The sequence below is a fragment of the Ipomoea triloba genome, chromosome 14 (assembly GCF_003576645.1).
Source record: "Ipomoea triloba cultivar NCNSP0323 chromosome 14, ASM357664v1".
Taxonomy (NCBI): domain Eukaryota; kingdom Viridiplantae; phylum Streptophyta; class Magnoliopsida; order Solanales; family Convolvulaceae; genus Ipomoea; species Ipomoea triloba.
The window spans coordinates 14,330,778-14,356,173 of record NC_044929.1 but is presented as its reverse complement, the minus strand read 5'-3'; the positions used below and the strand labels follow the sequence as shown (position 1 = coordinate 14,356,173).

The 25,396-nt window shown below is 31.0% G+C and overlaps 2 protein-coding genes across 2 annotated transcripts; both read left to right on the top strand.

Moving 5' to 3' along the window:
- The first annotated feature begins 13,457 nt into the window (after window positions 1-13,457).
- LOC116003759 (phospholipase A-2-activating protein-like) lies at window positions 13,458-22,389 on the top strand. The gene is made up of 23 exons (XM_031243678.1): window positions 13,458-13,591; window positions 13,728-13,793; window positions 14,338-14,669; window positions 14,858-14,961; window positions 15,172-15,240; window positions 15,390-15,450; window positions 15,955-16,094; window positions 16,232-16,421; window positions 16,927-16,988; window positions 17,098-17,186; window positions 17,281-17,353; window positions 17,542-17,601; window positions 17,773-17,919; window positions 18,044-18,082; window positions 18,186-18,223; window positions 18,317-18,403; window positions 18,508-18,673; window positions 20,673-20,750; window positions 20,856-20,992; window positions 21,425-21,501; window positions 21,635-21,704; window positions 21,832-21,897; window positions 22,096-22,389. The coding sequence occupies exons 2-23, from the start codon at window positions 13,731-13,733 to the stop codon at window positions 22,228-22,230; spliced, it is 2,283 nt and encodes a 760-aa protein (XP_031099538.1). The 5' UTR covers window positions 13,458-13,591; window positions 13,728-13,730; the 3' UTR covers window positions 22,231-22,389.
- Window positions 22,390-22,503: 114 nt separating this feature from the next.
- LOC116003761 (phospholipase A-2-activating protein-like) lies at window positions 22,504-24,438 on the top strand. The gene is made up of 6 exons (XM_031243680.1): window positions 22,504-22,610; window positions 22,716-22,852; window positions 23,285-23,361; window positions 23,495-23,564; window positions 23,692-23,757; window positions 23,956-24,438. Exons 1-6 carry the CDS (start codon window positions 22,550-22,552, stop codon window positions 24,088-24,090), a joined length of 546 nt encoding a protein of 181 aa, XP_031099540.1. The 5' UTR covers window positions 22,504-22,549; the 3' UTR covers window positions 24,091-24,438.
- The last annotated feature ends 958 nt before the right edge of the window (window positions 24,439-25,396 follow it).

Below are 25,396 nucleotides of genomic sequence, written 5' to 3'. Positions count from 1 at the left end.
AACTTGTGTGAGACCGTCTTATGGGTCTCAATTTGTGAGACGGGCCATATCTTTAATTAACAAGGTCAAAGATCTTACCTCTTAATCAATTATTTGATCAATTAATCAAAGATCTTACTTGTGATGCGGTATCACACAAGTAGGGGTGTGCATTCGGTTAACCATTCGGTTAACCGAACCGAATTAACCGAAATTTTAAAACATTTAACCGTTAACCGAACCGAAGTATGTGTTACCGTATTAACCGAACCAAAAAAATTTTCGGTTAATCGGTTGGTTAACCGATTAACCAAACTTTTTAAACCTAAAATATAAAATTCTAAAAATAACACCTAAAATAATAAATTCAATTAAAATAAAATACAACTCATCCATAACTTCAAATATTCAAACATCCATAACTTCAAATCTTCAATCTAACTAGTATTTAGTATTTCTATTTAATTATTTATCTATATATATAAAAATTCGGTTAACCGTTCGGTTAATTCGGTTAACCGACCTTTCGAACCGAATTAACCGTTAACCGAAGTTTCAAGATTCTTTTAAACATTAACCGAACCAAATTTTTCGGTTCGGTTAATGGTTAACCGAAATTTTTCGCAACCGAAAAATTTCGGTAAATTGCACACCCTTACACACAAGTGTTACTCAAAGTTTAAAATATCCCCATAGTAGATTCTGAAACAAAACTCAGATATCAATGTAAAATTTTAAAATAAGAATGTTTTTTCATGCAAGAAAAAAATACATAATATTTATCAATATATATATAATAAAAAAATTATCAATTTTATCTTTTTATCAATTTATGTAGACATATATTATATTAATAGTATTTTGTGCAATATGAAAATATGTACCCATTTTTTTTATAGAATTGTGATTACTAGCATGATTATACACGTTAATTACTACAATGGTTACTTATTAAAAAATTATTTTAAAACATGTCTAAACTCATACTCTTAATTAAAAAATCAAAAATATTTAAAAATTTGTCTAAATATGTAATATTGCTAGGGACTACATTATCAATATAAATTTAAAAATTAAATTCTTTTAATTTTTAAATGTAATTTTCTTAATTATAATTAATAAAATATAAAATATAATTAAAAATAAAATTATAAAATTAACAAAATATGTGTTCATACATATTTACATTTTTAAAAATGCATACATACATATACTTATGCACTATATTAATCATACAAAATTAAAATGCTATTTTTTAATTTCTAAATTTAATTATTTTAATTATAATATATCCATATAATTTATAATTATAGAAATTGTATTATAGAATTTGCATACATACATATTAATAAATATTTTTTTGAGAATAATAAATATTATTTGTATATACATTGTAATACAAAATCATATAAGAAAATGCGTCTAATCAGAGTTTAAAATCACATGTACAAAGTTTAAAATTTACATTTTTTAATTTCTAAGTATAATTTTCTTAGTTATTATTCATATTGTTAGAATTATAATATAAATGAAATACGATTAGGAGTAATTCAATTTAATTATGTAAATTTTTCTTTATAAATATATCTAAATATGTACATGATTAGAGATTATATTAAATTATTAATCATACAAAATTTTAATTTTAATTTTAATTCTGTATGTTATGATAATAGATACTTGACCAAATATATGAAAATTCAACTATATTATTATATTTTACATTTTAATATATTTTCATTTTTACTTTTTTTATTATTATTATTTAAATTCATAATAACAATTTTTTTCGTGCATCGCACGTGTAAAACACTAATAATATCTACTATTATATATTATATCTACTATCTACTATACTAATAAGAGCCAAAGAGAGTTAGGCCTAAAATGGGTAGAAAAAATGGTGGTCAAATTATTTAATCAAATGGATGGTTCAGATGAATTATTCAATAAAATAGATGGTTAAGATAATTCAAATTAATATTATTAATAGAGATTACCTAATTTAACCTTACTTTTATGATTATCCGTTAAGTTTTCCGTTAAATATTCTCTTCTCCGTTAATATTCCGTTAGCTTTTAACTTACTCATTAATTTCTATAAGAAAGGTCTTAAGTTCGAACCTCATCTCAATCAAATTTGACATAATTAAGTTTCTCACTCTATTTACTCTTATTAAATTACTAGTTTTATACGCGCATTGCGCGAATGGTTAATGCCCAATGTTTATATTTAAATAAATATTTGAAAGTATACCAATGCAAGATTATATAGGAGAAGTTTATACATGGATAATTAAATGTCGAATTTTTTTATTTAAATATCTAACTCAAAGTATATGAATCCAAGATAATATAGAAAATTCATTATAATTATTACTAAAATAAATGTTTGCAACCTTTTAAAATCGATAGTCTAAATATTTGGTCTAAAAATGATAGTCTAAATAAATACTACTTTTAATTTGAATTTTTCTAAGTGTTCTTAATTCTCTTTTGAGTAACATTGTCATTGTCTTCATCTTTACTATGTGTTCTCTTCCTTTTTGTTGGTAGTGTGTTATTTGCAATTCGGATATTGTTGGTAGCATAGATGACAACATCATGCAATGAGATTATGATATAGGAGCTATGGGCTTTTCTTTAGGTGTTCTGCTTGGGGTTTATTTGGTTCAACCATTATTGTTGAATGAGTTATTGTGGATAAAGAAATCCATAGTTTAAGAAAAAAGAATAAATAAATTAATAAAAATTAGAAAAATTAAAATATTATGTATTCCAAAGATATTAAAAGGTAATTTCTCGCTTCAATTTGCTGGGTAATGGGTTATTTGAGTACTTTCATGGTCAACAAATCTCCCAAGTAGTTAATATGATTGGTTTCAAACTATTCTTCTTTTTTTTTTTTTCATGGTATTAAAGAAATACATATGTATCATTTTTTTTGGTGTAACTACTAATTTATTTAATTCAACAAGAGTAAAATAGAGTGATTCCGCTTTAATTTGAGTACTCTCTTTGTCAACCAATCCCCAAGTAGTTAATATAATTAGCTTCAAATTATTTTAAATTTTTTTTTCATAGTATTAATAAAATACTTGGTAAATAAATATATAATATTATTTTGTACTATAACTTTGATATTTAATAATTACAAGATATTGTAAAAATAAGATAATGGACAATGTAATGAATATCAATTAATAAATTCGAATGTAAAGAATCTTTGCATGAGAGAAAATAAAGACAATATAACTAATGAAATTATTTTCTCTTATTTAATTTAATTTTTTGATAATGAATAATTTTTTCAAATAAAAGTATTGTAGACACATAATTCTAAATTAAAAAAAATACATATGTATCATTTTTTGTTGTAGCTACTAATTTATTTAATTTAATAAGAGTAAAATAGACTGAGAAACTTAATTATGTCAAATTTGATTGAGATGAGGTTCGGACCTAAGACCTTTCTTATAGAAATTAATGGGTAAGTTAAAAGTTAACGAAATATTAACGGAGAAGAGAATATTTAACGAAAAACTTAACGGATAATCATAAAAGTAAGGTTAAATTAGGTAATCTCTATTAATAATACTAGTATTTTCGCCCGTGCGTTGCACGGAATGGATTTGTTATAATATTTTAAGATTATTTGGATCGATATACAATTATATAAATTATAACATCGAATATTGTATAGCGCAATTGATGAAATTGGTTGGATCAATTATGTTGTCTGGTGTTTTCCTTGCTTGGATTAGAGCAAATAATTGTTCAATTACCGGTGCGATGCACAAATAAATTTTTTATTATATATTTAGATAATAAAAATAAAGAAAATTATTTAAAAAATTCTAATATTGAACGTGTACATTTATTTGATTATAAGATTAGTGCAAAAGTATAACTCAATTAATTGAAATATATATGACTTGTTTGTTTACAATTATCTTAAAAAGATCGATATGTAATATGACTTATGTAATTATATTATTACTAAAATAAATATGAGAAAAATGAGAAATAATTTAATTATAATTATTATAAAAATAAATTCAACGACCAGTGTTATTATCATAATAATTATTAGGCAACTATTATTAGTCAATTACACTAATATATGTGCAATTATACTTTTATACCTTAAGTATATTAATTTTCACCCTATCTCATTTAGTTTTTCTTCCTCCTTCATATTTGAATGAATTAATTCATTTAGTTTTTCTTCCTCCTTCATATTTGAATGAATTAATTGTAACTATTATACTTCCTCCTTCATATTTGAATGAATTAATTGTAACTATTATAAAACCTCCTTCATATTTGAATGAATTAATTGTAACTATTATAAAAAATCTAACAGTCATGTTTAATTAATTTTTTTTTAAGTTTTTAAATAATTTTCAGTTAATTAGTAATATCCATTCCCTTTTTCAATTTGCCTAATTTTCCTTTTCCATTATGATTTTTTTATATTTTCAATCAATTAGTAAAATCAGTTTTCTTTTTCATTTTCTCTTTAATATTGTCTGGGCGGAATTTCACAAAGGATGACTGACTCGGGAGAAAGCCACATACAATTGACCCTGACTAAAGACCGATTTTTTTAGCAATAACCCAACGTGAGTTAGTGTTTGGCCTTAGCTTTTGTTTATAGTCATGGCATATGCAAATATCAATGAGAATTGTTTATGCTGGAACTTGAAAGACAATCAGTGGTTCTGCCAAATCAACATTATAGTAAGTCAAGACAGAATCCACATGCTCCTCCCATAGAGTAACAGTGAGTCGACTACCCCTGAGTAGTGAAAACAACAATGAGCATGATGATGCCTAAATTTATACTTAAACAAATCAAAAAGACATCCAAACAAACACATACCGAGAGTCTTCAATGACAAAATCAATCAATCTTTGAGGATTTGAATTAACTTGGACAACTTTTTGCTCATTAATGAAAACAACACGGGCAATCAAATCTGCAAAAAAACAAACAAAAGATTTGCAATAAATGACCTTTTGTATCCTATATTGCGAAACTAAAATTTATATATTTTGTAGCAACTAAATATTTAAAGTATTAATAAGGATGCATGAATATTTAATATTATTTTGGTCTGATAAAATGTTTCTTGACAAAAGATTTAAAATTGGCATTCATGAATGTATACTATTAGAAATTTAGTATTAAAAAAAGAAATAAAAACACATCTAGTATAGAATAAGATTTAAAGAAGAATTTACCAATTAGCAATTTAGCATATTGCTATCCACTCCTCCGGGAGCCTTCAATGTTTCTTGAACTTAACCACAAACTCTTTAGGGATTTGTAAATGGATACAAGTTCTCTGAAGAAAGAAAAAAAAATATTGTAATGCTCTCCAGGTGCAAATATTAAATATGGCTACAGTGTTCACTACAAAATGCCAACCACCGCAAAATTTACACAACCTTTTTTCCTCTAATTCATAGAACAAAATTCGGCCACGATATAGTCACAATCTGCTCTCCCTAATTTATATACACTTTTAAACTTAATAGCATTTACCTGGGAGTCATGGAGTAAGCACTCCAGTGTGTGTTGGTTGATTGTGGAATGTGGATATTCCCTTGACAAATAACAACGCATTAGCCAGAGTCTAATACAACTCCTTCTCGTCTTGGGAGATAGGTCGGAAGCAGAGACAAAAACAGACCCCATTAGTGAAAGAACAATATTGTTGAAAGATTTGCGTGACAATATCGTTTTACTATTTCGATTTGTGTGAGTAGGTTATAAAATTTCTAATTGATGAATGTATTTATAATACGAATTGACGGAGGAATTGTAGTATAGGAATTGTAGAGGAATTGTAGTATACGAATTGTATTGGAATTGTAGTATAGGAATTGTAGAATAGTAAACTTCATTTTGTAGTATTGGATTTCGTGTTTTAATAGCAAATTTATTTGATACGAATTGTATTGGAATTGTAGTATAGGAATTGTATTGTTTTAATATTATTCTATTGTTTATACGAATTGTATTGGAATTGTAGTATAGGAATTGTATTGTTTTAATATTATTCTGTAGTATTGGATTTCGTGTTTTAATAGCAGATTTATTTGATACGAATTGTATTAGAATTGTAGTATAAGAATTGTATTGTTTTAATATTATTCTATTGTTTATACGAATTGTATTGGAATTGTAGTATAGAAATTGTATTGTTTTAATATTATTCTATTGTTTTAATTGTTTTAATGTACAATATTTTGGGCGGGAAGAAAGATTTCGTTTTGGAGGATTTTGTTTTTATATATATAAAGATTACGCAAACCATAATATTAGGAATTCTATTTGAATTTACAATTGTATTAGGGATAGGAATTGTATTACCATATTTTACAATATTACGCAAACCATAATATTATAGGTTTGTTTTGGGAGGGAAGTTAAAACTGAGGATATTGTTTTTATTAATAGTATAGATTGCATTGCAGAGAAATATATATACTGAAATATTACCATTAGTAATTCTAGTCTAGAATTGTATTACGAATAGGAACGTAGGGAAGAATATATTTTATTAGAAATTCTATTTGAATTTACAATTGTATTAGGGATAGAAATTGTATTACCATATTTAACAATATTACGCAAACCATAATATTAGGAATTCTATTTGAATTTACAATTGTATTAGGGATAGGAATTGTATTACCATATTATACAATATTACTCACACCAAAATATTATAGGTCTGTTTTGGGCGGGAAGTTAAAACTGAGGATATTGTTTTTATTAATAGTATAGATTGCATTGCAGAGAAATATATATACTGAATTATTGCCATTAGTAATTCTAGTCTAGAATTGTATTACGAATAGGAACGTAGGGAAGAATATATTTTATTAGGAATTCTATTTGAATTTACAATTGTATTAGGGATAGGAATTGTATTACCATATTTTACAATATTACGTAAACCATAATATTAAAGGTCTGTTTTGGGCGGGAAGTTAAAACTGAGTATATTGTTTTTATTAATAGTATAGATTAATCTGAATTATCTTAACCATCTATTTGATTAAATAATTAATCTGAACCATCCATTCGATTACATAATTTGACCGCCATTTTTTCTACCCATTTTAGGCATAACTCTCTTTGGCTCTTATTAGTATAGTAGAAATAAATTAGTAGCTACAAAAAAAAAATGATACATATTTATTTCTTTAATTTAGAATTCTGTGTCTACAATACCTTTATTTGAAAAAATTATTCATTATCAAAAAATTAAATTAAATAAGAGAAATAATTTCATTAGTTATATTGTCTTTATTTTCTCTCATGCAAAGATTCTTTACATTCAAATTTATCAATTGACTAGTTTTATACGCGCATTGCGCGAATGGGTTAATGTCCAATGTTTATATTTAAATAAATATTTGAAAGTATATCAATTCAAGATTATATAGGAGAAGTTTATACATGGGTAATTGAATGTCGAATTTTTTTATTTAAATATCTAACTCGAAGTATATGAATCCAAGATAATATAGAAAATTCATTATAATTATTACTAAAATAAATGTTTGCAACCTTGTAAAATCGATAGTCTAAAAATGATAGTCTAAATAAATACTACTTTTAATTTGAATTTTTCTAAGTGTTCTTAATTCTCTTTTGAGTAACATTGTCATTGTCATCATCTTTACTATTTGTTCTCTTCCTTTTTGTTGGTAGTGTGTTATTTGCAATTCGGTTATTGTTGGTAGCATAGATGACAACGTCATGCAATGGGATTATGATATAGGAGTTATGGACTTTCCTTTAGGTGTTCTGCTTGGGGTTCATTTGGTTTAACCATTATTGTTGAATGAGTTATTGTGGATAAAGAAATCCCTAGTTTAAGAAAAAAGATTAAATAAATTAATAAAAATTTGAAAATTTGAAAATTTTAAAATATTATGTATTCCAAAGATATTAAAAGGTAGTTTCTCACTTCAATTTGCTGGGTAATGGGTTATTTGAGTATTTTTTTCATGGTATTAAAGAAATACATATGTATCATTTTTTGGTGTAACTACTAATTTATTTAATTCAATAAGAGTAAAATAGAGTGATTCCGCTTCAATTTGTTGGGTTATTATTTGATTACTCTCTTTGTCAACCAATCCCCAAGTAGTTAATATAATTAGCTTCAAATTATTTTAAAATTTTTTTTCATAGTATTAATAAATACTTGGTAAATAAATATATAACATTATTTTGTACTATAACTTTGATGTTTAGTTACAAGATATTGTAAAAATAAGACAATGGACAATGTAATGAATATCAATTGATAAATTTGAATGTAAAGAATCTTTGCATGAGAGAAAATAAAGACAATATAACTAATGAAATTATTTCTCTTATTTAATTTAATTTTTTGATAATGAATAATTTTTGTCAAATAAAGGTATTGTAGACACATAATTCTAAATTAAAGAAATACATATGTATCATTTTTTGTTGTAGCTACTAATTTATTTAATTTAATAAGAGTAAAATAGAGTGAGAAACTTAATTATGTCAAATTTGATTGAGATGAGGTTCGAACCTAAGACCTTTCTTATAGAAATTAATGTGTAAGTTAAAAGTTAACGGAATATTAACGGAGAAGAGAATATTTAACGGAAAACTTAACGGATAATCATAAAAGTACGGTTAAATTAGGTAATCTCTATTAATAATATTAATCTGAATTATCTTAACCATTTATTTGATTAAATAATTCACCAGAACCGTCCATTTGATTAAATAATTTGACCGCCATTTTTTCTATCCATTTTAGGCCTAAATCAATTTGGCTCTTATTAGTATAGTAGATATTCATTACATTGTCCATTATCTTATTTTTACAATATCTTGTAATTAAATATCAAAGTTATAGTACAAAATAATGTTATATATTTATTTACCATGTATTTTATTAATACTATGAAAAAAATTAAAATAATTTGAAGCTAATTATATTAACTACTTGGGGATTGGTTGACAAAGAGAGTACTCAAATAACCCAACAAATTGAAGCGAAATCGCTCTATTTTACTCTTATTGAATTAAATAAATTAGTAGTTACACCAAAAAATGATACATATGTATTTCTTTAATACCATGAAAAAAATAAAAAAGAATAGTTTGAAACCAATCATATTAATTACTTGGGAGATTTGTTGACAACGAAAGTACTCAAATAACCCATTACCAAGCAAATTGAAGCGAGAAACTACCTTTTAATATATTTGGAATATATAATATTTTAAATTTTCAAATTTTTATTAATTTATTTAATCTTTTTTCTTAAACTAGGGATTTCTTTATCCAGAATAACGCATTCAACAATAATGGTTGAACCAAATGAACCCCAAGCAGAACACCTAAAGGAAAGTCCATAGCTCCTATATCATAATCTTATTGCATGACGTTGTCATCTATGCTACCCACAATAACCGAATTGCAAATAACACACTACCAACAAAAAGGAAGAGAACAAATAGTAAAGATGAAGACAACGACAATGTTACTCAAAAGAGAATTAAGAACACTTAGAAAAATTCAAATAAAAAGTAGTATTTATTTAGACTATCATTTTTAGACCAAATATTTAGACTATCGATTTTACAAGGTTGCAAACATTTATTTTAGTAATAATTATAATGAATTTTCTATATTATATTGGATTCATATACTTTGAGTTGCATATTTAAATAAAAAAATTCGACATTCAATTATCCATGTATAAACTTCTCCTATATAATCTTGCATTGGTATACTTTCAAATATTTATTTAAATATAAACATTGGGCATCAACCCATTCGCACAATGCGCGTGTAAAACTAGTTATGATACTAATAAGAGCCAAAGAGAATTAGGCCTAAAATGGGTATAAAAAATAGCGGTCAAATTATTTAATCAAATGGATAGTTCAGATAAACTATTTAATCAAATAGATGGTTATGATAATTCAGATTAATATTATTAATAGAGATTACCTAATTTAACCTTACTTTTATGATTATCCGTTAAGTTTTCCGTTTAATATTCTCTTCTCCGTTAATATTCCGTTAACTCTTAACTTACCCATTAATTTATATAAGAAATATCTTAGGTTCAAACCTCATCTCAAACAAATTTGACATAAGTAAGTTTGTCACTCTATTAACTCTTATTAAATTAAATAAATTAGTAGCTACAACAAAAAATGATACATGTGTATTTCTTTAATTTAGAATTATGTGTCTACAATACCTTTATTTGAAAAAATTATTCATTATCAAAAAATTAAATTAAATAAGAGAAATAATTTCATTAGTTATATTGTCTTTATTTTCTCTCATGCAAAGATTCTTTACATTCAAATGTATCAATTGATATTCATTACATTGTCTATTATCTTATTTTTACAATATCTTGTAATTAAATATCAAAGTTATAGTACAAAATAATGTTATATATTTATTTACCAAGTATTTTATTAATACTATGAAAAAAAATTAAAATAATTTGAAGCTAATTATATTAACTACTTGGGGATTGGTTGACAAAGAGAGTACTCAAATAACCCAACAAATTGAAGCGAAATCGCTCTATTTTACTCTTATTGAATTAAATAAATTAGTAGTTACACAAAAAAATAATACATATGTATTTCTTTAATATCATGAAAAAAATAAAAAAAGAATAGTTTGAAACCAATCATATTAACTACTTGGGAGATTTGTTGACAATGAAAGTACTCAAATAACCCATTACCCAGCAAATTGAAGCGAGAAACTACCTTTTAATATCTTTGGAATACATAATATTTTAAATTTTCAAATTTTTATTAATTTATTTAATCTTTTTTTCTTAAACTAGGGATTTCTTTATCCACAATAACTCATTCAACAATAATGGTTGAACCAAATGAACCCCAAGCAGAACACCTAAAGGAAAGTTCATAGCTCCTATATCATAATCTCATTGCATGACGTTGTCATCTATGCTACCAACAATAACCGAATTGCAAATAACACACTACCAACAAAAAGGAAGAGAACAGATAGTAAAGATGAAGACAATGACAATGTTACTCAAAAGAGAATTAAGAACACTTAGAAAAATTCAAATGAAAAGTAGTATTTATTTAGACTATCATTTTTAGACCAAATATTTAGACTATCGATTTTAAAAGGTTGCAAACATTTATTTTAGTAATAATTATAATGAATTTTCTATATTATCTTGGATTCATATACTTTGAGTTAGATATTTAAATAAAAAAATTCGACATTCAATTACCCATGTATAAACTTTTCATATATAATCTTACATTGATATACTTTCAAATATTTATTTAAATATAAACATTGGGCATTAACCTATACGCGCAATGCGCGTATAAAACTAGTAATATAATAAAAGATATTGTAATTGTAATTGAGGGTGTGTTTGGTTGACATGTTTAGCTATCAGGAATGGGTATCAAAGTCATTGTTATTGTTTGGTTAATAAGTTTGTTGAACAATTAATTGCAAAACTCATTCCCTAATAAAATAATGGTTTCATTTATTTTCCTCATCCACTTTCCCAACTATTAATAATCATTCTCAATCCACTTGCAAAATACTTTCACCAAAACTCATTACCATTATCAAGTATTTGATTTTCATTCCGATTTTGATTCCCATGTGCTAACCAAACACACCTTGAATTGTATTTAGAGTTTATTACCAAAATGGTCCCTCAACTATTGCGAAATTATCAATTTGGTCATCGACAATTTGTCGTGTCCAATTAAGTCCTTCGACTTTGAAAAATTTAACCAATTTGGTTCTCCGCTTATTTTGCCGTTAAATATCCGTTAAATCGGGACTAAATTGGTAATTTTTTTATAGTCAAGGGATCATTTTAGTGAAAAATAATTACCAACTTGGTCCCTTGACTATAGCAAAATTACCAATTTGGTCCCTATTTAACGAATTTTAACGGCAAAAATAAACGGAGGACTAAATTGATTAAATTTTTTAAAGTCGATGGACTTAATTGGACACGAAAAATTATTGAGGACCAAATTGGTAATTTCACAATAGTCGAGGGACCATTTTGATAATAAACTCTTGTATTTATTTTTATCGAATAAAGAAGAAAGGGTAAATCAACGTTTTAGTCCCTCAAATGTTGCCAAACTGTCAATGTTGCCCTTTAACTTGGTATTCATCGATTTAGTCCCTGAAAATAACTGTTTTTGGTCACATTACTCCATCCGGCCAATTCCCGGCGAAGGCTCCGATTTAACAGGGTTAAATATGTCATTTCCTCTCGTCAATATCATTTCCCCACTTCGTATAACACCAGTTCGATTTTCACCGGCCCTCTGCACTCCCATCACGCCGGTTTCCCGATAATAGCCGTCGCCATTATCGGAATTCTCACCACCGACTTATTGCTGGTCAACTACTACGTCTTCGTCATCAAGTGCTGCTTAAACTGGCACCGAATTGACCTCCTCCTGCGGTTTTCGTTTTCCAGACGGCGCCGCGTGGACGAGCCCTTCGCCGTTTTCTCCCCGCCCGTCGAGAACCGCGGGCTCGACGAGGCCGCGATCCGGTCCATCCCGGTTCCGCCGCCAACAGACAACTTTTCCTCGCCGTTCAAGAAATGAAAGCGACAACGTAAATGCACTACAGAGAAGGAATTGATAGAAACCAGGGTTTAAATAGAAAACCAAATTGGACTGAAATTGTCATTATAGTACGATAGAGTTTTCGCATAGTTGAAAATAGACTGTTCAGTTGACGGAAAACAAAACCGCGGACTTGAAAACTAGAGATTTGGAGGTTTTGGAAGGCGTCCTGTTTAACCTAAATGGGGAAGAACGTCAGATCAGTCCTTCGTGAAGCCGACGTCAGAGCCGGAAAACCGGATGACTAGGTTGTGATTAACGGTTACGGAGGAGGCTCCAAAACCGCCGTGAAAAGGAATTGAAGTCATTGAGAAGTTATGTAAGAGATGAGATTATAAAGGGGAGAGGGGATACAAACCTTGGATCTAAAAGCGGATGTTAGATCCGACGAAGAAGGGAGGCAGCTGGACTCGTCAAAGCCGCCGTCGCTGGGCGAAGCGGCTCCACCGCTCCAGGAGAGCGGAGTGGTAGGGCTAAACCTGGCGGAACTTCTAGCGGCGGCGGCGGCGGCCTCTTTCCATTCCGGAGGTTAATGATCTTAACAAAAGTGGGGAAATGATATTGACGAGAGGAAATGACATATTTAACCCTGTTAAATCGGAGCCTTCGCCGGAAATTGGCCGGATGGAGTAATGTGACCAAAAACAGTTATTTTCAGGGACTAAATCGATGAATATCGAGTTAAAGGGCAACATTGACAATTTGACAACATTTGAGGGACTAAAACGTTGATTTACCCCAAAAGAAAATAACCGAAAATTAAGATTGAGTGTGATGCAGGACTTTGTTAGTCGGAAACAGTCTGAGTTGAGAGACCATACGGGAGAGACTTGGAGAGGAAGAGAAACCGCCAATCTCGGAGCTTATTCATATTCTCCCATTTCCGATCACAAACAACTGTACCTCTTGCAAGGTTCGTCAAAATCCCGGTTAAACCTATTCCCCTATCTGTTATTGTTAATTTCTTTTTGCTTTCAATTAGAAGATCACACATACTTTATACAATCTTCAACCCTAATTTTTTACTTGTAAATCTCCGTTATTATCAGGTTATGATGGATATCGACTTCGCCGAGTATCGGTTGAGATGCCAGCTTCGAGGGCACGAAGACGATGTACGTCATTTTGCTCATTCGCTCTCTCTCAGTACACTTTCAGTGACTCAGCTCAGTTGTTGAATTTTTTGTGTTGTTTTGCTTTTTTTTTTTTTTTTTTTTTTTTTAAAAGTTCGCTTCAATATGAAGAATAAATCACACCAGATTTCGTTTCAGCTTCAGTTCTAATGCAAATTGACTTGGTCTGAATTCCATGTGTTGAATTACTAATAGGTGCAATTGAAACAATGTCCATGACATAGACAATTATTATGCATTGCTATCATCTGTAGGGAATGATGGGAAATTCTATGCAGAACCTAACTAACTGCTCTTGTGCTACTATATATTGACTTAAATGCAATTCTTGATGTAGAGAAATATAATTGATAAAAAACGATGAGTATTCACTTTGTTGTATTTGAGATGCAAGGATACACCCAATCAACACCTATGAATGCTTAGACATGGCTACGGATCATCTAGCACATTCTTCATATGTTTTCCATTTAACACACGCGAACGCAATTTTATTTTGTATTTCATTCTTTATATGAAATACTAGGTACGTGGTGTATGCATATGTGATAGTGTTGGTATTGCAACTTCATCAAGAGATCGAACTGTTAGGCTCTGGTCACCTGATGGATCAAACAACCGTGACTACACTATGTCAAAGATATTATTGGGCCATACTAGCTTTGTGGCGCCGTTAGCTTGGGTCTCTCCTAGTGAGGAGTTTCCAGAGGGTGCAGTTGTTTCTGGAGGCATGGACACTCACATTTTTGTTTGGAATTTGGCAACTGGGCAGAAATTTCAGGAGTTAAAGGGTCATAAGATGCAAGTTACTGGCATTGCATTGGATGGTTCAGATGTTGTGTCAACTTCTGTTGATTGGTAAGTTGACTAAGTTCTGTTTTAATCTTTTTCTATAGTTTGTTTGGCCATTTTTCCACATTCTGGAGCTAAATGTAACCTCTATTTGTTTGGGTTTTGCATATGGGACATCTGTTCCATTTAGCTCTCTTAAATGTCCAACTTATATTATTACTGTAATTATTATTATTTTAAAACTTGCATTGCAGTACATTAAGACGATGGAGGAGAGGTAAACAGATTGAAGTTCTGGAAGCTCATAAAGCACCTATTCAAGCAATTATTAAGTTGCCTTCAGGAGAGCTTGTAACTGGTAGGGATGGAAAATTGTCTCAAGTTTTTGCATTTGAATTCTTATTATTTATGATCTGAATCAGTTAAACCATGTTGCTATGCCTCTACACTAGACATTTGCCCCTCATAACATTACGTTTCTAAAAGAATGCCCCCTGTGGCATTACCATGTTAGAAATAAATATGATAACCTTAATAATAAAATAATCTTAATCATTATGGTGATTAGGTTCAAGTGACATGACCTTAAAGCTTTGGAAGGGAGCCACATGTGCACACACTTTTGTTGGCCATACAGGTTTGGCTCTGTACCCTTGGCTATGGATTTAATGTTTTGAAGGGAATGGCATCTATTTTTGTATCAAACAACATTACTGGGTCAACCCTTGATTGGATGTTCTAATTTAGTTTGTTGATCTCTGGTTATGCGTGGATGGTATTTTGCAGATACAGTTCGAGGCTTGGCTGTGATGCCTGATTTAGGAATCCTCTCTGCATCACATGATTGGTATGCTTTGCTTTCTCTTTGGTTTTTGCTCTTTAATGAAGCATGCTCAGTTATCCTTGGTGTAAACACTTGTAATTTATTGTTATTTTTTGGTGGAGGAGGCAGTTAATTATTCTCTGAAGCCATAAAGGGGTCTTGGAATCTTGAACTCTATTTCTGTGCTTTTATTTTATTTTATTGTATTTTTATTAACTCTTACCTTGAAGAGATGATTTATTATTGGTGCAATCCACTGAACGTCGGTAAACCCAAATTTAATATGATAGAAGCATTTCCAATCTTCTCAAGAACCTCATTGTGCATTTGGTTTGGTCCTTATTAATATGAGTCCTTGAGTTGACAATACTAGTTAATATAATCTAAGGTTTGTACATTAGTTAATGTGTCTTTGATTGTATTTTCTGATCTGCAAATGCATTTATGTGTATTAGCACCGAGGGTCTTGTTATTTTGTATCTTCACTTATCAGCATTTTTCATATTTACTATCATTATGTAATGACAGCTCAATTAGGCTGTGGGCACTTAGCGGTGAAGTATTGATGGAGATGGTTGGCCACACTAATATTGTATACTCTGTTGATGCTCATGTCTCTGGGCTTATTGTCAGTGGAAGTGAGGATTGTTTCACTAAGATATGGAAAGGTAATTTTAAAAATATATTACTCCGTAGTTATTATAGATATCACATGTAATTTACAAAGCATAGAGAGTAACATTGTTCTATAATGGAGTATAATATTTCCCTGTTAACATATTCTTTCTTTCTTCATCTGTTGCAGATGGAGTTTGTGTCCAGAGCATACAACATCCTGGATGTGTTTGGGATGTCAAATTCTTGGAAAATGGTGATATTGTGACTGCATGCTCTGATGGAATAGTGCGTATATGGACAACACAGCAGGATAGGATTGCTGACCCTCTAGAACTTGAGTCATATGAGAATCTACTTTATCAGTACAAGTGCAGTAGGTGCGATACCTAAATTTTGTTAATTGCTTTTCCTGTGACACAGGAGCTTTTTATTGGCTAAGACAATCAGATCCTTTGCCTCACTAGTCACTAATCTGTTTGAGTGAATTTTCCTGAACTTTCTAGCGTCCCTAATATATTCCATAGGAATACTACATCTCTTATGATTTTTTGGATTCTAGCAACAATTTGCCCAATTTTCCTTTATGAAAGTATTATCTCTGCAGTGTACCAAGTGTCAAGTTTCTTAGAATGATGCTCATTAAATGTTTATTTGGTAGGAATATATGAAACATTGCATAGATAATTTATATTGGTTTGCATAGATACCTGATTCATTTTTCGGAAGTATGGATTATGCAGCTTCTTTGCATATATACAGGCTTTTAGAATTCAAGTTCTCTAGTCTCGGGTTTAGAAGTCACTTAACTAATATTGGTTTTGGGATATGAGAAATGATTACTAGATGCAGACTCTAAGAAAGATGCATCTCTTTTTGTCTTAGGAAGAGAGTTGGAGGGTTGAAATTGGAAGATCTACCAGGGCTGGAAGCTCTGCAGACCCCAGGTTAAATTTCAGTTCTGTTGCATTAGAAAGTTTTTATGTTCAAATATTGATTAATTTGAATTCTTACATATGTTTCTTTTACTCTAATTCATTTTAAGTTACTGAACAGGCACTAGTGATGGGCAGACAAAAATTGTTCGGGAAGGGGACAACGGCGTAGCATATGCATGGAATCTGAGGGAACAGAAATGGGATAAAGTAAGATCCATTCTTTCATAGATGAATACTCAAATTATTGGTCTACTAATTGTTTCTTGAATTTATGTCTGCTTTCCCTGTCGCCTCCTTCTAGATTGGTGAAGTTGTTGATGGGCCTGATGATGGCCCGGCCCGGCCTGTGCTTGATGGAGTTCAATATGATTACGGTTAGTATTTTTACTTGAAACTTTTTGTTTTTCCCTGCCTTTCTGGTAACAATGCAAAAGGAATTGTGATTTTCTTTTGGGGGGATCTTGATTGGAAAGCTTGAACATCTTCTGTTTTTCTATGTTGATTCTTCAGCATAGTTTTTGTTTTGATTTTCAATAACAAATCCATATTTTTTTTCATTCAGTATTTGATGTTGATATTGGTGATGGTGAGCCTGTTCGTAAATTGCCGTATAATCGCAAAGGTATCTTCCCAGGCCTCATATATTAATGCGTGTAGTTTCTTCTGAAATTCAAGCCTGCTTTTACTAAAAGAGTCAATCCAGTTCCAATTTTTGGACTTTTCTTCATCCGTTTTCAAAATTTATTTTATTGAAAAAATTAGTATTAAACGATATTTTTTGGTTTATTTACAGATAATCCATATACAACTGCTGATAATTGGCTACTGAAGGAGAATCTCCCTCTTTCCTATCGTGAGCAGATTGTTGAATTCATACTACAAAATACTGGACAGAAAAATTTTACTCCGGATCCATTTTTCGTTGACCCCTTCACTGGTGGTAAGTATAATTTTGATGTGTCGGCTATTTGAAATCAATTAATTGAATCCAGTTGGCCCTAATTTCTCCTTTCCCACCCCTATCTTTTCCTCAGAATAATTCTTATATTTCTTTATCATTTCAGCCAATGCTTATGTTCCTGGAGAACCTTCAAAGGCTCCTGGTTCGTTTCATAGCCACTGAACCTTCAATTTTGAATTGTTTTTCTGTATCTCTTTGATAATTAAGGTTGATTTAGAATTATCTTCATTGTGGCTTAACAACAGCTACTGCAGCAAAACCTACTCTCAAGCATGTCCCTAAGGTAATAATATTTTCTCGCTGAGACTTTTACTCCTATGATTAGGGCTATTCTCTATAATGTTTTTGTCTAAGATATACATATTCATTCTTCCAGAAAGGGATGCTTGTATTTGATGCAGCACAATTTGATGGGATTCTCAAGAAGATTTTGGAATTCAACAGTAGTTTACAGTCTGACTCAGTAAATAAACCTAATTTGAAAACCACTTTATTTTCCCATGTATTTCAATTTTTACAGTTTATAAATATCTTGGCTTGCTCTTGATAAATGGTTCTTTACTGAAGGAGAGAAATAATTTGTCAATAAATGATGCTGATCTATCAAGATTGACTGCTATTGTTAAAATTCTGAAAGATACATCGCACTATCACACCAGTAGATTTTCAGATGTCGATCTTGCATTGGTTCTGAGGTTGCTTAAGACATGGCCACTATCAATGCTATTTCCTGGTAATCATCTCATTCTAAAGTTAATGTTTCCATTAGAACAAGTACTAAGAGATTTCATGGGTGCAGTCATGTTCTATGCAATTCTTGTATTATTGATGTTGGAAGTTCCTCCAACTCTTTCACATCCCATGTGAGGAGGGTTTTTTTTTTTTTTTTTTTTTNCAAAAATTGTTCGGGAAGGGGACAACGGCGTAGCATATGCATGGAATCTGAGGGAACAGAAATGGGATAAAGTAAGATCCATTCTTTCATAGATGAATACTCAAATTATTGGTCTACTAATTGTTTCTTGAATTTATGTCTGCTTTCCCTGTCGCCTCCTTCTAGATTGGTGAAGTTGTTGATGGGCCTGATGATGGCCCGGCCCGGCCTGTGCTTGATGGAGTTCAATATGATTACGGTTAGTATTTTTACTTGAAACTTTTTGTTTTTCCCTGCCTTTCTGGTAACAATGCAAAAGGAATTGTGATTTTCTTTTGGGGGGATCTTGATTGGAAAGCTTGAACATCTTCTGTTTTTCTATGTTGATTCTTCAGCATAGTTTTTGTTTTGATTTTCAATAACAAATCCATATTTTTTTTCATTCAGTATTTGATGTTGATATTGGTGATGGTGAGCCTGTTCGTAAATTGCCGTATAATCGCAAAGGTATCTTCCCAGGCCTCATATATTAATGCGTGTAGTTTCTTCTGAAATTCAAGCCTGCTTTTACTAAAAGAGTCAATCCAGTTCCAATTTTTGGACTTTTCTTCATCCGTTTTCAAAATTTATTTTATTGAAAAAATTAGTATTAAACGATATTTTTTGGTTTATTTACAGATAATCCATATACAACTGCTGATAATTGGCTACTGAAGGAGAATCTCCCTCTTTCCTATCGTGAGCAGATTGTTGAATTCATACTACAAAATACTGGACAGAAAAATTTTACTCCGGATCCATTTTTCGTTGACCCCTTCACTGGTGGTAAGTATAATTTTGATGTGTCGGCTATTTGAAATCAATTAATTGAATCCAGTTGGCCCTAATTTCTCCTTTCCCACCCCTATCTTTTCCTCAGAATAATTCTTATATTTCTTTATCATTTCAGCCAATGCTTATGTTCCTGGAGAACCTTCAAAGGCTCCTGGTTCGTTTCATAGCCACTGAACCTTCAATTTTGAATTGTTTTTCTGTATCTCTTTGATAATTAAGGTTGATTTAGAATTATCTTCATTGTGGCTTAACAACAGCTACTGCAGCAAAACCTACTCTCAAGCATGTCCCTAAGGTAATAATATTTTCTCGCTGAGACTTTTACTCCTATGATTAGGGCTATTCTCTATAATGTTTTTGTCTAAGATATACATATTCATTCTTCCAGAAAGGGATGCTTGTATTTGATGCAGCACAATTTGATGGGATTCTCAAGAAGATTTTGGAATTCAACAGTAGTTTACAGTCTGACTCAGTAAATAAACCTAATTTGAAAACCACTTTATTTTCCCATGTATTTCAATTTTTACAGTTTATAAATATCTTGGCTTGCTCTTGATAAATGGTTCTTTACTGAAGGAGAGAAATAATTTGTCAATAAATGATGCTGATCTATCAAGATTGACTGCTATTGTTAAAATTCTGAAAGATACATCGCACTATCACACCAGTAGATTTTCAGATGTCGATCTTGCATTGGTTCTGAGGTTGCTTAAGACATGGCCACTATCAATGCTATTTCCTGGTAATCATCTCATTCTAAAGTTAATGTTTCCATTAGAACAAGTACTAAGAGATTTCATGGGTGCAGTCATGTTCTATGCAATTCTTGTATTATTGATGTTGGAAGTTCCTCCAACTCTTTCACATCACATGTGAGGAGGTTTTTTTTTTTTTTTTTTTTAATAAATAAATAATTATGGTATTAGTTTATTTTACAGAGTATTTTATTATTATTATTTTTCAAAAACCTCTCGTTAAGGTTTGATGACAGTTTCTATTATTTGCTTCTTTCTTTTGGCAGTTATTGATATCTTGAGGATGATAATTTTACACCCCGATGGGGCAAATATCCTACTCAAACATGTCAACCACGATAATGGTATCTGATTTTCTTTCTAGTAATTTTTATACTGTTGCTTATGCTTATTGTAGAACTCTCATTTGAGGTTGGCAATTGCTTTAGTCCTTTATTTGTTTTCACCAGATACACTCATTGAGTTGATGAAGAAGGTGACTGTTAATCCTCCCCTTCCTGCAAATCTTCTAACAAGCATCCGTGCTGTGACTAATCTCTTCAAGAATTCGTTGTTTTATGATTGGTTAATAAAAAATCGTGGAGAGGTTAGTATCCTTCCCTGAATAATAAATACTCCGGTAATTCAAATTTAAAATGTTGATCAATTTGATTTTCAAATTCATGCCATGGTAATTGGTATGCAAGTGTGAACCTGTTGGTAACTGGGTTGAGGGTTTCTTCTGTTTGCTTGTTGCTTCCACTTTTCATTTATTCTTCCTGCATATGCTGCCTGCTTCTTTATTGATTCATTTTCAAAGAAAAGATGGGTAGCAAGCGATGCTAAGAACATGCTCCATGTCATTTCTTCTGTTAGGATTTCAGTGCTCAACTTGGCAACTTCTTCTTAAGATGTTTATTAGCTAGTAGCCTAGTACTGTTTGTGCTGTTACATTTTATAGTTTTCTTGTATTGAATTAACATATTTTTTTGAATGTTCTGAATTAAAATCTACTGTGCCTGGTCACTTCTTTTTGTAGATTCTAGATGCTTTCTCAAGCTGTTATCTATCCTCAAATAAAAACGTACAACTTTCTTATTCAACAATGGTACTCAAGTAAGTATTGCAACATCTATTTTTTGAATTCTTATCTTCGCTGGATGTACTGATTTATGTTGTTTGCTGTCTTGCTGAACTTCTCATGCTGCTCACCTATTGTTGTTTTTTAAAAATTTTGTTGGATCTTTAGCTATGCTGTTCTTTTGATTGAAAAGAAGGATGAGGAAGGTCAATCTCAAGTTCTTTCAGCAGCTCTTGAGGTATCTATTGTTCTACTAATTTCACCTTGTAAATGACCTAAGCCTAGTTGTTGCATCCATTAGTACTTCCTCTCTCCCTCCCTCTATTTATCTATAATATTTAAATTTAGAATTTCCTTTCCAAAAGATTGCAGAAGAGGAAAGTGTTGAAGCTGATTCAAAATTCCGAGTTCTGGTTGCCATTGGATCACTGGTATGTTTAGAAACAGTTGCTCTTTAAAATGTGAATGGTCTAAATAAAAGTTGATCCTGTTCTGTTGATTGATGATGCTTGTAATATAATAGCACTAAGCTAGCTTAATATGCTGCGCACCTGCGCCAAAAAAGTGCTGCCGTTGCATATTTGCTCTAAAACCGCCCCTTCATATTCTTGTGATCCCTACTATTACAGATGCTTGATGGGGTTGTTAGAAGAATTGCATTAGACTTTGACGTAGAAAGTATTGCAAAAGCAGCCAAGGCGGCTAAGGATCCAAAGCTGGCTGAAGTTGGGGCAGACATTGAATTGATAATAAAGCAGACTTGAACTGAACTTTCTGTTTCACTGCAAAATCAATTCAATTCTTTGACCAATGTGGGGATAACGCCAAGTGATTAAATGCGACCTCGGTGACTGCTGGCTAGATACATGATTTGATTTGGGTAATGAAGGCGACAACTACTCAAAGAAGCTTTGGCATGAAAAGNTTTTTTTTTTTTTTTTTTTTTAATAAATAAATAATTATGGTATTAGTTTATTTTACAGAGTATTTTATTATTATTATTTTTCAAAAACCTCTCGTTAAGGTTTGATGACAGTTTCTATTATTTGCTTCTTTCTTTTGGCAGTTATTGATATCTTGAGGATGATAATTTTACACCCCGATGGGGCAAATATCCTACTCAAACATGTCAACCACGATAATGGTATCTGATTTTCTTTCTAGTAATTTTTATACTGTTGCTTATGCTTATTGTAGAACTCTCATTTGAGGTTGGCAATTGCTTTAGTCCTTTATTTGTTTTCACCAGATACACTCATTGAGTTGATGAAGAAGGTGACTGTTAATCCTCCCCTTCCTGCAAATCTTCTAACAAGCATCCGTGCTGTGACTAATCTCTTCAAGAATTCGTTGTTTTATGATTGGTTAATAAAAAATCGTGGAGAGGTTAGTATCCTTCCCTGAATAATAAATACTCCGGTAATTCAAATTTAAAATGTTGATCAATTTGATTTTCAAATTCATGCCATGGTAATTGGTATGCAAGTGTGAACCTGTTGGTAACTGGGTTGAGGGTTTCTTCTGTTTGCTTGTTGCTTCCACTTTTCATTTATTCTTCCTGCATATGCTGCCTGCTTCTTTATTGATTCATTTTCAAAGAAAAGATGGGTAGCAAGCGATGCTAAGAACATGCTCCATGTCATTTCTTCTGTTAGGATTTCAGTGCTCAACTTGGCAACTTCTTCTTAAGATGTTTATTAGCTAGTAGCCTAGTACTGTTTGTGCTGTTACATTTTATAGTTTTCTTGTATTGAATTAACATATTTTTTTGAATGTTCTGAATTAAAATCTACTGTGCCTGGTCACTTCTTTTTGTAGATTCTAGATGCTTTCTCAAGCTGTTATCTATCCTCAAATAAAAACGTACAACTTTCTTATTCAACAATGGTACTCAAGTAAGTATTGCAACATCTATTTTTTGAATTCTTATCTTCGCTGGATGTACTGATTTATGTTGTTTGCTGTCTTGCTGAACTTCTCATGCTGCTCACCTATTGTTGTTTTTTAAAAATTTTGTTGGATCTTTAGCTATGCTGTTCTTTTGATTGAAAAGAAGGATGAGGAAGGTCAATCTCAAGTTCTTTCAGCAGCTCTTGAGGTATCTATTGTTCTACTAATTTCACCTTGTAAATGACCTAAGCCTAGTTGTTGCATCCATTAGTACTTCCTCTCTCCCTCCCTCTATTTATCTATAATATTTAAATTTAGAATTTCCTTTCCAAAAGATTGCAGAAGAGGAAAGTGTTGAAGCTGATTCAAAATTCCGAGTTCTGGTTGCCATTGGATCACTGGTATGTTTAGAAACAGTTGCTCTTTAAAATGTGAATGGTCTAAATAAAAGTTGATCCTGTTCTGTTGATTGATGATGCTTGTAATATAATAGCACTAAGCTAGCTTAATATGCTGCGCACCTGCGCCAAAAAAGTGCTGCCGTTGCATATTTGCTCTAAAACCGCCCCTTCATATTCTTGTGATCCCTACTATTACAGATGCTTGATGGGGTTGTTAGAAGAATTGCATTAGACTTTGACGTAGAAAGTATTGCAAAAGCAGCCAAGGCGGCTAAGGATCCAAAGCTGGCTGAAGTTGGGGCAGACATTGAATTGATAATAAAGCAGACTTGAACTGAACTTTCTGTTTCACTGCAAAATCAATTCAATTCTTTGACCAATGTGGGGATAACGCCAAGTGATTAAATGCGACCTCGGTGACTGCTGGCTAGATACATGATTTGATTTGGGTAATGAAGGCGACAACTACTCAAAGAAGCTTTGGCATGAAAAGGAAACATTACTATTTTGAGATTCATTGATAATGTCAAAACGTCTCCTGAAGTGCTTTGTGGGTTGCTTCTCTATTTCCTGAAATTCTATCTATTTTCTACTTCGATTTGGTTTTACTGTTGCTAATGCAGATCCTTTTCCTTCAAATTATATTTTATATAAATTAAAAAGGAGCTATTTTACTTGGAATCTCGATTTAGGTCGATACTATCTAAATCGTTCTGTCTTATTAATAACAAAAATATTACTCATGTACTCAACTCGAGTATATATTTTCCTTACGGCATTAGGTGAAAGGGAATTAAATAAGTAATATTTGTTCCCTTTTAGTAAAAGGGACGTACATAATATTAGTGACATATTTATGAATTTTTAAAAATAATTAAAGAAAAATCAGAGGAATGGCAATCACGGTAATGAATTATATGAATAGTCATCCATGATTGATGAGTGATGAGTCTCTTCCTCAATGTTGCCTGCCTGCAACCTACCTCGGTTGAAACGATGTCGCATGGGCATGCATGACCCCTGCGTTAAGCTGTACTTAAAATTATTAATTGAGTTGAGTGCTTGAGATCTAACGATCAGTTCTTATATCGTGGACCGCGGTCCCAAAACGACGTCGTTTCAGTAAGTGGGAGACGGAGCCCGTAATTGACACTACAGTTCATCTCAAAAGATACTGTTGCCTTACATTTGTTTTGATATTATCGAATGAAACTGTAGTTATATTGAAATGTAACTGTAGTTGTGTTGAAATGTAACTGCAGTGTATATGAACAGATACTGAATAACAGTTTCACATTTGTGTTTTTATATTATCGAATAAAACTGTAGTTATATTAAAATGTAACTGTAGTTGCGTTGAAATGTAACTACGGTTGTGTTGAAATGTAACTGAAGTTGTGTTGAAATGTAACTGCAATATATATGAAATGAAAGTGAGTGGCACGAATTCATCCATCTGTTTTCATTAATCGAAACGACGTCGTTTTGGGACCGCGGTCCACAATGCATTGTGGACCACGGTCCACGATATAATTTGCGTCTAACGATATAGAAATAAATCCCCAATCCAATTCCATTTTCATTTTGTCTCAGTTGTCTCGCTTTCGAAATTCGTATCAACAAGTAGTAAGTGGCGCCA